The sequence below is a fragment of the Dendrobates tinctorius genome, unplaced genomic scaffold, assembly GCF_039654945.1.
Source record: "Dendrobates tinctorius isolate UK_male_01 unplaced genomic scaffold, ASM3965494v1 ptg000009l, whole genome shotgun sequence".
In the NCBI taxonomy this organism is placed as follows: Eukaryota; Metazoa; Chordata; class Amphibia; order Anura; family Dendrobatidae; genus Dendrobates; species Dendrobates tinctorius.
In genome coordinates, this window is record NW_027361677.1 from 24163520 (window position 1) to 24175311 (window position 11792).

Genomic DNA, 11792 nt, shown 5'->3' on the forward strand with positions numbered 1-11792 from the left:
CCATAGTTGAGGTCTACCTATGATGTAAATTACAGACGCCTCTCATCTTTTTAAGTGGTGGAACTTGCACTATTGCTGACTGACTAAATACTTTTTTGCCCCACTGTACATTTGAGTAGACGAGGAGGAAGCAGTGCATCTCGGACAGCCCCACGGGCCGCACACCCTCGTCCGGTGGGCCGCACACCTTCGTCCCGTGGGCCGCACATTTTGCAGGTCTGTCATAAACCATAGTTCAGGTCTGGAGGTGTAAAATGCATAGTGTGAGTAATTCCTTACTGTGACGAAACGAGAAGTTATGGACTGAATGGTTTTATTTGCAGGAATTTGTAAAGGTGAATATTACATACCGGTAATTACTGATTACAATATCAATCACTAATCATCTGTGTCTTATAGCGAAGGTCAGCAAATGACAGAACCATGGAAATAAAATCCAAAACCTACATATGATGAATGCTACCAGTGGGGGGGGTCACCGCCGGACCCCACCTCTTCCTAAGTACTATTATTTGACCACTTCACTGCCAAAGTAAATCGGCTGCAGATTTCTACCTTCCGACATGTTGACTGACTGCCTCTTTGGCAGTAAAGTGACGTCTTCACAAAGCACAAAAAATAAATTACTTAAAAAAGAAGAAACAAAAATTAGACAAAGATGGAGGGCAAGACGTGGAAAAGAAAAACAAAAGAAGGCGTCCAGTTAAGATGCATCTAATTCTATGGGGTGGAGACTTACACATCATGTTAAAACCACTGACATTATTTACAAGATTCACAAGCCGTCGATGCGTCTAAAAGCCGAACGTGTTCTCTCCGCTGTACGCCACGTACAAAAAGCCGTCCTCGTCTTTTTCTTTCTCGTACAGCTGTCCCATGGTTAGACTGAAGGGGAAAGAGACAGGAAAACAATTACTGAGCCGCACTGCCGTTCCACGGGATCAAACTTTGGCTTTGTCATGTGATTAGACATTGATGAGACTGACTGCCACGGCTTGTTAAAATATCTAGAAATCTGCTAAATTCCTCTTTAAAGGGATACTCCGGGTTCAGGACAAGTAACAATTGCTAGATTGCTGGAGTCTGACCAATAACCAGAATGAGGGTCCAGAACTTGGAATGAAGCGGTAGCAAGCACGCCCGACATCCGCGCTATTTCAGAGCAGGACGTGCGGCCATCAGTCTAAGAGCTTCCACCAATCTAGCCGTTATCACCCTGCAATACCCCCACAGAAATACGGAGGAGTCGGCAAAGGATTAGCATTCAGCCCCCCGCTATCTACGATGTGTAGGTAGGTACCGTAACATCAAGGGGGATTCTTTAATGACAAGTGTCCCTTCTGCAATGTGCCAGGTCAGGAACCGTGTTGTTTCCAGTGTGCCACAACAGAGATGCAATCAATGTTTATCTAGGTTATCCCCTTTAAAAGATACTGAGAACCCCCCCCCCACCAAGCTCCTTGGCGCACGCCCCTCACCGGCCCGCGATGTGTGACACAAGCCTCTCTCCGACTCACAGTTCCTTCCCCCTCCCCAGTCAACGATGTGCGGTGCACTTGCCCCTCCTTGACATGTGGCTCAAGCTGGGTGATAGGGGTCATTCTGTGCAACCAAGAAGGCACTTGGAGGAAATCTTGGACTACGTCTCACCTGGATTGAGGCACAGTCTTGTCTACAAACAGGAAGATGGCTTTTTCTGAAGGCAGTTGAATGCGTTTTCTGATGATCCACATAAACTGAGCCACGGTGATGTCAGAAGGGACCAGGTATTTCCGCTTGTCGATATCCACAATTTGTGAACCAGATACTTTCTCCACGATGACCTGGGAAGTGCACGAGTAGGACAATTATATTTATTGGGAACATTTCCAGAAGGAATGACAGCGTCAGCACAAGTGAGGGGCCACTTTGGTGGCCACATCTATTACATGAAAGTGGGTCGAACCTACAGATTTTGGTGGGACCTCTGTATGTAAATTTTGCCTTCTGTAAGTGGGTGTGGTCATAAAAAGCTACCTACAGAGAAAGTTGAGGATCACACCCACTTGGCTAACAAGACTAGATAGATAGATAGATAGATAGATAAACAGGGAGCGTATTTCAGGAGCAGAGAGTCGGAGGAACAAAAGAAAAACAGCACCGGATTCAGGAGCAGAAAGTCGCAGGCACAAAAGAAAAACAGCACCAGGTAAAGGAGAACAAAAAGATTTACACCAGGTAGCAATAATACGGATTACTGACAAGTGACGAGTCTCCTTTAAGACTATGGGATAACGGAATCTCAAACAGGTTCTGGTACTCGGAGATAAGAGGGGAATTATTGCTTGTAGCAGATGCAATCTATATACAGCTCTAATAGATCGAGTGCTGAATAATGGATGAGCCCTCGCAGGAAACACCACAACTTACCGGAACACGGTCTGGATATTTGGCTCGGATTTTCGCCGACTCCACGCACCTGTGCTCTGAAAAAAAAAAAAAAATTGGCAATTAAGGAAGATTTAGGAAAGAGTCCACGTAATAACCAGGAGATGACGGAGGAGTCACCCGTCAAGTGAGCCGCACGGCAGGAATGTGGGGCGACTGCCGACAAGATTCTTTATGAATGAGACATGGCGGGTTATTCATGTGATGGCACAGGTGTGTGGCCCCGACGTACCTGGCACGAGACGCCTGCTTCCCTGGGCCGGATAGTAACAAGGAGCAGCTTGTCAGACACAAAACAAACAGATATAGGGGGAAATGAAACATCCAATTCATGGCCAATAAGAAAGGGGGCACCACACAAGATTTTTTTTTTTATCCAAGCCAGAAGCCCCCCACATTTGACCCAGGAAAAAAACAAAAAATAACTTATCGCTTATCTAAGCCATCAAAGAAAATTTTGAGACAATAAGCATTGACCGATCCCGTCGATCTCAGTCGGGGCAGACGACCCTCTTCCTGAGCGTATGTGTTAAGAGAGGTGGGGTTCAAAGTGTATGTCCCCACCTATCTGACGGACAGTGGGGGAGGGGTGAAGCCGTCCACAGCCCCCCTCCGGCAGTGAATACCGAGCTGCCCAAGTCTCATAGACGAAGCATTCTTGTGTAACGCTCCATTAGGAAATGGGAATGTCCAAGTGAGGCCTTCTCATGACCGAGCATCGACAACCAGCACCATCAACCAGGGGGAACGGGAGAGGGAAGCACAAGGCAGGCTGGAGTGGTTCGGGACAGGGGGCAGACACTCACGAGGATTGCTTATTAATCTTAGTCGGTGACTTGATAGCACAGACCTGTAGCCGCTGCCCCAGAGAATTATCGGAGCCTCATCAGTCCTGATCTACAAGAACGGCTGCACTTACCTATCCTCCACCACAAATAGAAAAAACACAGAACAAAAAACAAAGATAATATATAAATGTGGGCGGGGCAGGAGGGTATAATCCACAGGATATAATGTACAGTGGGAGGGGCAGGAGGGTATAATCCACAGGATATAATGTACAGGGGGAGGGGCAGGAGTGTATAATACACAGGATATAATGTACAGGGGGAGGAGTAACAGGGTATAATGTACAGGGGGAGGGGCAGGAGGGTATAATCCACAGGATATAATGTACAGGGGGAGGGGCAGGAGTGTATAATACACAGGATATAATGTACAGGGGGAGGGGCAGGAGGGTATAATCCACAGGATGTAATGTACAGGGGGAGGAGTAGCAGGGTATAATGTACAGGGGGAGGGGCAGGAGGGTATAAGCCACAGGATATAATGTACAGGGGGAGGGGCAGGAGTGTATAATACACAGGATATAATGTACAGGGGGAGGAGTAGCAGGGTATAATGTACAGGGGGCGGGGCAGGAGGGTATAATCCACAGGATATAATGTACAGGGGGAGGAGTAGCAGGGTATAATCCACAGGATATAATGTACAGGGGGGAGGGTATAATGTACAGGGGGAGGGGCAGGAGGGTATAATCCACAGGATATAATGTACAGGGGGAGAGGCAGGAGTGTATAATACACAGGATATAATGTACAGGGTGAGGAGTAGCAGGGTATAATGTACAGGGGGAGGGGCAGGAGTGTATAATATACAGGATATAATGTACAGGGGGAGGGGCAGGAGTGTATAATACACAGGATATAATGTACAGGGTGAGGAGTAGCAGGGTATAATGTACAGGGGGAGGGGCAGGAGTGTATAATCCACAGGATATAATGTACAGGGGGAGGAGTAGCAGGGTATAATCCACAGGGTATAATGTACAGGGGGGAGGGTATAATGTACAGGGGGAGGGGCAGGAGGGTATAATCCACAGGATATAATGTACAGGGGGAGGGGCAGGAGTGTATAATACACAGGATATAATGTACAGGGGGAGGAGTAGCAGGGTATAATGTACAGGGGGCGGGGCAGGAGGGTATAATCCACAGGATATAATGTACAGGGGGAGGAGTAGCAGGGTATAATCCACAGGGTATAATGTACAGGGGGGAGGGTATAATGTACAGGGGGAGGGGCAGGAGGGTATAATCCACAGGATATAATGTACAGGGGGAGAGGCAGGAGTGTATAATACACAGGATATAATGTACAGGGTGAGGAGTAGCAGGGTATAATGTACAGGGGGAGGGGCAGGAGTGTATAATACACAGGATATAATGTACAGGGGGAGGGGCAGGAGTGTATAATACACAGGATATAATGTACAGGGTGAGGAGTAGCAGGGTATAATGTACAGGGGGAGGGGCAGGAGTGTATAATCCACAGGATATAATGTACAGGGGGAGGAGTAGCAGGGTATAATCCACAGGGTATAATGTACAGGGGGGAGGGTATAATGTACAGGGGGAGGGGCAGGAGGGTATAATCCACAGGATATAATGTACAGGGGGAGGGGCAGGAGTGTATAATACACAGGATATAATGTACAGGGGGAGGAGTAGCAGGGTATAATGTACAGGGGGCGGGGCAGGAGGGTATAATCCACAGGATATAATGTACAGGGGGAGGAGTAGCAGGGTATAATCCACAGGGTATAATGTACAGGGGGGAGGGTATAATGTACAGGGGGAGGGGCAGGAGGGTATAATCCACAGGATATAATGTACAGGGGGAGAGGCAGGAGTGTATAATACACAGGATATAATGTACAGGGTGAGGAGTAGCAGGGTATAATGTACAGGGGGAGGGGCAGGAGTGTATAATACACAGGATATAATGTACAGGGGGAGGGGTAGGAGTGTATAATACACAGGATATAATGTACAGGGTGAGGAGTAGCAGGGTATAATGTACAGGGGGAGGGGCAGGGGGGTATAATCCACAGGATATAATGTACAGGGGGAGGGGCAGGAGTGTATAATACACAGGATATAAAGTACAGGGTGAGGAGTAGCAGGGTATAATGTACAGGGGGAGGGGCAGGAGTGTATAATACACAGGATATAATGTACAGGGGGAGGGGCAGGAGTGTATAATACACAGGATATAATGTACAGGGTGAGGAGTAGCAGGGTATAATGTGCAGGGGGGTATAATCCACAGGATATAATGTACAGGGGGAGGAGTAGCAGGGTATAATGTACAGGAGGAGGGGCAGGAGGGTATAATGTACAGGAGGAGGGGCAGGAGGGTATAATACACAGGATATAATGTACAGGGGGAGGAGTAGCAGGGTATAATGTACAGGAGGAGGGGCAGGAGGGTATAATACACAGGATATAATGTACAGGGGGAGGAGTAGCAGGGTATAATGTACAGGGGGAGGGGCAGGAGTGTATAATACACAGGATATAATGTACAGGGGGAGGGGTAGGAGTGTATAATACACAGGATATAATGTACAGGGTGAGGAGTAGCAGGGTATAATGTACAGGGGGAGGGGCAGGGGGGTATAATCCACAGGATATAATGTACAGGGGGAGGGGCAGGAGTGTATAATACACAGGATATAATGTACAGGGGGAGGAGTAGCAGGGTATAATGTACAGGGGGAGGGGCAGGGGGGTATAATCCACAGGATATAATGTACAGGGGGAGGGGCAGGAGTGTATAATACACAGGATATAATGTACAGGGGGAGGAGTAGCAGGGTATAATGTACAGGGGGAGGGGCAGGGGGGTATAATCCACAGGATATAATGTACAGGGGGAGGGGCAGGAGTGTATAATACACAGGATATAATGTACAGGGGGAGGAGTAGCAGGGTATAATGTACAGGGGGAGGGGCAGGGGGGTATAATACACAGGATATAATGTACAGGGGGAGGGGCAGGAGTGTATAATACACAGGATATAATGTACAGGGGGAGGAGTAGCAGGGTATAATGTACAGGAGGAGGGGCAGGAGGGTATAATACAGAGGACGGAGGGGGCAGTATTGCAGTGTATAGGCCTGGCGGACATGACAGGACGCGACCTGTCCTCTGTCGTGACATGGCAGCACAGTGTCGGTGACCGGTCAGGTGTCGGGGCCCCCGGTCTCTCACCCAGTGCGTGGTCTTCCTTGAACATCCACTTCATGTTCCCGAGCACAGAGAGCAACGACAACAACAACAGGGCGGGGCCTTCTCTGACGTCACTTCCGCGGTAAAAAGCTTTCTGTTCTGTGACTCCTCCTACAATTGAAGGAGAGCAGGGAGGAGTCGCGTGTGACGTGCTGCCCGCGCCGCTGACGTCATCCCGAACCGCCAGGTCACAGGGCACGCTGTCAGAGGGTGGTCACGTGTCACATTCTGCTGTCAGTGACCCCGAGGCCAAGGATCAGCCTGAGCGAACACCAAAGTGTCACCACCGACAGCAGGAGCCTCTAGATACAGCACACGGATCACAAGTGGTGGAGATGGGCCCCTAACACCTGCTGACTGCAACCCAGACCCCTAATGTATAGAGACCCCAGACCAGACCCCTAATGTATAGAGACCCCAGACCCCTAATGTATAGAGACCCCAGACCAGACCCCCTAATGTATAGAGACCCCAGACCAGACTCCTAATGTATGGAGACACCAGACCAGACCCCTAATGTATAGAGACCCCAGACCAGACTCCTAATGTATGGAGACACCAGACCAGACCCCTAATGTATAGAGACCCCAGACCAGACTCCTAATGTATGGAGACACCAGACCAGACCCCTAATGTATAGAGACCCCAGACCAGACCCCTAATGTATAGAGACCCCAGACCAGACCCCTAATGTATGAAGACACTAGACCCCTAATCTATGGAGACCCCAGACCCCTAATGTATAGAGACCCCAGACCCCTAATGTATGGAGACCCCAGACCAGACCCCTAATGTATGGAGACCCCAGACCAGACCCCTAATGTATGGAGACCCCAGACCCCTAATGTATGGAGACCCCAGACCAGACCCCTAATGTATGGAGACCCCAGACCAGACCCCTAATGTATGGAGACCCCTGACCAGATCCCTAATGTATGGAGACCCCAGACCAGACCCCTAATGTATAGAGACCCCCGACCAGATGCCTAAGCTAATGCAGATCCCAGACCAGACCCCTAAACTAACACAGACCCCTAGTCCGCTATTCTGCCTGTAGGTGATCACTTTTCACAAGACAAGCCTTCATGAAAGTTCAGCAACTTTCTAATATCTGAATGTTCCTTTTCCCACTATTTGCCCCCGCGGTGGCTAACCCTCATGCACCACTTGTTATTCTGATGGATTGCTACAATGTATCAGTGCAGGCTCGTACTGGCCCATAGGGTAACAGGAATTCCCCACTGGGCCCCTGTGCAGATCTGGAGCCCCTACCCCACTGTATGGGCAGTACTTGGCATAATTCAATTGATTCTGTATAGAAAAAGGCAACATCTATATATTATATAGAGATATAGGTACATTTATGGACAAGGGTAGTGTGATATTTGTATGCAAGTGGGCCCCCAAAGTCCGTGTCACTGGTGGGCCCTTGGCACCCCAGGCCAACACTGTATCAGTGGATGTGACCGGACACAGGAGCAGAGTCAGCAGTGAGCTCAGGTGTGGAGGTTACATTAGCGGAGATCTCACACATGGTGGGGAAATAACGCACACTAAAAAGCCACAGGAGCTGTAGAGGCGCCGCGGGCGACCCCTCCACTATGTCCGTATGATATTTCTACATCCCGCAGCACTGTACAATGACCCTGTATAAGCCCCAGTATTACCAATGGGACAGGCGGAGGGGAGAATAAGAGGGCAGCACCCAGTGAGGGGCAGTGAGCACCCAGTCAGGAGCAGTGAGCACCCAGTGAGGAGCAGTGAGCACCCAGTCAGGAGCAGTGAGCACCCAGTCAGGAGCAGTGAGCACCCAGTGACGGGCAGTGAACACCCAGTGACGGGCAGTGAACACCCAGTCAGGAGCAGTGAGCACCCAGTCAGGAGCAGTGAGCACCCAGTGATGGGCAGTGAGCACCCATTCAGGAGCAGTGAGCACCCAGTGACGGGCAGTGAGCACCCAGTGACGGGCAGTGAGCACCCAGTGACGGGCAGTGAGCACCCAGTGACGGGCAGTGAGCACCCAGTCAGGAGCAGTGAGCACCCAGTGACGGGCAGTGAGCACCCAGTGACGGGCAGTAAGCACCCAGTGACGGGCAGTGAGCACCCAGTCAGGAGCAGTGAGCACCCAGTGACGGGCAGTGAGCACCCAGTGACGGGCAGTGAGCACCCAGTCAGGGGCAGTGAGCACCCAGTGACGGGCAGTGAGCACCCAGTGACGGGCAGTGAGCACCCAGTCAGGAGCAGTGAGCACCCAGTGACGGGCAGTGAGCACCCAGTCAGGAGCAGTGAGCACCCAGTCAGGAGCAGTGAGCACCCAGTGACGGGCAGTGAGCACCCAGTGACGGGCAGTGAGCACCCAGTGACGGGCAGTGAGCACCCAGTGACGGGCAGTAAGCACCCAGTCAGGAGCAGTGAGCACCCAGTGACGGGCAGTGAGCACCCAGTGACGGGCAGTGAGCACCCAGTGAGGAGCAGTGAGCAACCAGTGACGGGCAGTGAGCAACCAGTGACGGGCAGTGAGCAACCAGTGACGGGCAGTGAGCAACCAGTGACGGGCAGTGAGCACCCAGTCAGGAGCAGTGAGCACCCAGTGACGGGCAGTGAGCACCCAGTCAGGAGCAGTGAGCACCCAGTGAGGAGCAGTGAGCACCCAGTGACGGGCAGTGAGCACCCAGTGACGGGCAGTGAGCACCCAGTCAGGAGCAGTGAGCACCCAGTCAGGAGCAGTGAGCACCCAGTGACGGGCAGTAAGCACCCAGTGAGGAGCAGTGAGCACCCAGTGACGGGCAGTGAGCACCCAGTGAGGAGCAGTGAGCACCCAGTGACGGGCAGTGAGCACCCAGTGACGGGCAGTGAGCACCCAGTCAGGAGCAGTGAGCACCCAGTCAGGAGCAGTGAGCACCCAGTGACGGGCAGTGAGCACCCAGTGAGGAGCAGTGAGCACCCAGTGACGGGCAGTGAGCACCCAGTGACGGGCAGTGAGCACCCAGTCAGGAGCAGTGAGCACCCAGTCAGGAGCAGTGAGCACCCAGTGACGGGCAGTAAGCACCCAGTGAGGAGCAGTGAGCACCCAGTGACGGGCAGTGAGCACCCAGTGACGGGCAGTGAGCACCCAGTCAGGAGCAGTGAGCACCCAGTGACGGGCAGTGAGCACCCAGTCAGGAGCAGTGAGCACCCAGTGACGGGCAGTGAGCACCCAGTGACGGGCAGTGAGCACCCAGTGACGGGCAGTGAGCACCCAGTCAGGAGCAGTGAGCACCCAGTGACGGGCAGTAAGCACCCAGTGAGGAGCAGTGAGCACCCAGTGACGGGCAGTGAGCACCCAGTGACGGGCAGTGAGCACCCAGTCAGGAGCAGTGAGCACCCAGTGACGGGCAGTGAGCACCCAGTCAGGAGCAGTGAGCACCCAGTCAGGAGCAGTGAGCACCCAGTGACGGGCAGTGAGCACCCAGTCAGGAGCAGTGAGCACCCAGTGACGGGCAGTGAGCACCCAGTCAGGAGCAGTGAGCACCCAGTGACGGGCAGTGAGCACCCAGTCAGGAGCAGTGAGCACCCAGTGACGGGCAGTGAGCACCCAGTGACGGGCAGTGAGCACCCAGTGACGGGCAGTGAGCACCCAGTGACGGGCAGTAAGCACCCAGTCAGGAGCAGTGAGCACCCAGTGACGGGCAGTGAGCACCCAGTGACGGGCAGTGAGCACCCAGTGAGGAGCAGTGAGCACCCAGTGACGGGCAGTGAGCAACCAGTGACGGGCAGTGAGCAACCAGTGACGGGCAGTGAGCACCCAGTCAGGAGCAGTGAGCACCCAGTGACGGGCAGTGAGCACCCAGTCAGGAGCAGTGAGCACCCAGTGAGGAGCAGTGAGCACCCAGTCAGGAGCAGTGAGCACCCAGTCAGGAGCAGTGAGCACCCAGTCAGGAGCAGTGAGCACCCAGTGACGGGCAGTAAGCACCCAGTGAGGAGCAGTGAGCACCCAGTGACGGGCAGTGAGCACCCAGTGACGGGCAGTGAGCACCCAGTCAGGAGCAGTGAGCACCCAGTGACGGGCAGTAAGCACCCAGTGAGGGGCAGTGAGCACCCAGTGACGGGCAGTGAGCACCCAGTGACGGGCAGTGAGCACCCAGTCAGGAGCAGTGAGCACCCAGTGACGGGCAGTGAGCACCCAGTCAGGAGCAGTGAGCACCCAGTCAGGAGCAGTGAGCACCCAGTGACGGGCAGTGAGCACCCAGTCAGGAGCAGTGAGCACCCAGTGACGGGCAGTGAGCACCCAGTCAGGAGCAGTGAGCACCCAGTGACGGGCAGTGAGCACCCAGTCAGGAGCAGTGAGCACCCAGTGACGGGCAGTGAGCACCCAGTGACGGGCAGTGAGCACCCAGTGACGGGCAGTGAGCACCCAGTGACGGGCAGTAAGCACCCAGTCAGGAGCAGTGAGCACCCAGTGACGGGCAGTGAGCACCCAGTGACGGGCAGTGAGCACCCAGTGAGGAGCAGTGAGCACCCAGTGACGGGCAGTGAGCAACCAGTGACGGGCAGTGAGCAACCAGTGACGGGCAGTGAGCAACCAGTGACGGGCAGTGAGCAACCCAGTCAGGAGCAGTGAGCACCCAGTCAGGAGCAGTGAGCACCCAGTGACGGGCAGTGAGCACCCAGTCAGGAGCAGTGAGCACCCAGTGAGGAGCAGTGAGCACCCAGTGACGGGCAGTGAGCACCCAGTCAGGAGCAGTGAGCACCCAGTCAGGAGCAGTGAGCACCCAGTGACGGGCAGTAAGCACCCAGTGAGGAGCAGTGAGCACCCAGTGACGGGCAGTGAGCACCCAGTGAGGAGCAGTGAGCACCCAGTGACGGGCAGTGAGCACCCAGTGACGGGCAGTGAGCACCCAGTCAGGAGCAGTGAGCACCCAGTGACGGGCAGTGAGCACCCAGTGAGGAGCAGTGAGCACCCAGTGACGGGCAGTGAGCACCCAGTGACGGGCAGTGAGCACCCAGTGAGGAGCAGTGAGCACCCAGTGACGGGCAGTGAGCACCCAGTGACGGGCAGTGAGCACCCAGTGACGGGCAGTGAGCACCCAGTCAGGAGCAGTGAGCACCCAGTGACGGGCAGTGAGCACCCAGTGACGGGCAGTGAGCACCCAGTCAGGAGCAGTGAGCACCCAGTGACGGGCAGTAAGCACCCAGTGAGGAGCAGTGAGCACCCAGTGACGGGCAGTGAGCACCCAGTCAGGAGCAGTGAGCACCCAGTGACGGGCAGTGAGCACCCAGTCAGGAGCAGTGAGCACCCACTGGCATCCTGT

At 53.6% G+C, this 11792-nt stretch overlaps 1 protein-coding gene across 1 annotated transcript; it reads right to left on the reverse strand.

The window, feature by feature from the left end:
- Nucleotides 1-296: 296 nt before the first annotated feature.
- On the reverse strand, nucleotides 297-6637 carry GABARAPL2 (GABA type A receptor associated protein like 2). Its single transcript, XM_073584948.1, has 4 exons — nucleotides 6484-6637; nucleotides 2410-2465; nucleotides 1651-1823; nucleotides 297-885 (listed from the first exon to the last, which is right to left on the reverse strand). The coding sequence occupies exons 1-4, from the start codon at nucleotides 6515-6517 to the stop codon at nucleotides 795-797; spliced, it is 354 nt and encodes a 117-aa protein (XP_073441049.1). The 5' UTR covers nucleotides 6518-6637; the 3' UTR covers nucleotides 297-794.
- Nucleotides 6638-11792: the final 5155 nt, after the last annotated feature.

Coding starts and splice junctions, on each gene's coding strand:
- GABARAPL2 (XM_073584948.1), bottom strand. CDS start 6,517: ATGAAGTGGATGTTCAAGGAAGACCACGCACTGG. Junction 2,466..6,483: donor CAAGGAAGACCACGCACTGG/GTGAGAGACCGG, acceptor TTTTTTTTTCAG/AGCACAGGTGCGTGGAGTCG. Junction 886..1,650: donor AAGACTGTGCCTCAATCCAG/GTGAGACGTAGT, acceptor TTTCCCCTTCAG/TCTAACCATGGGACAGCTGT.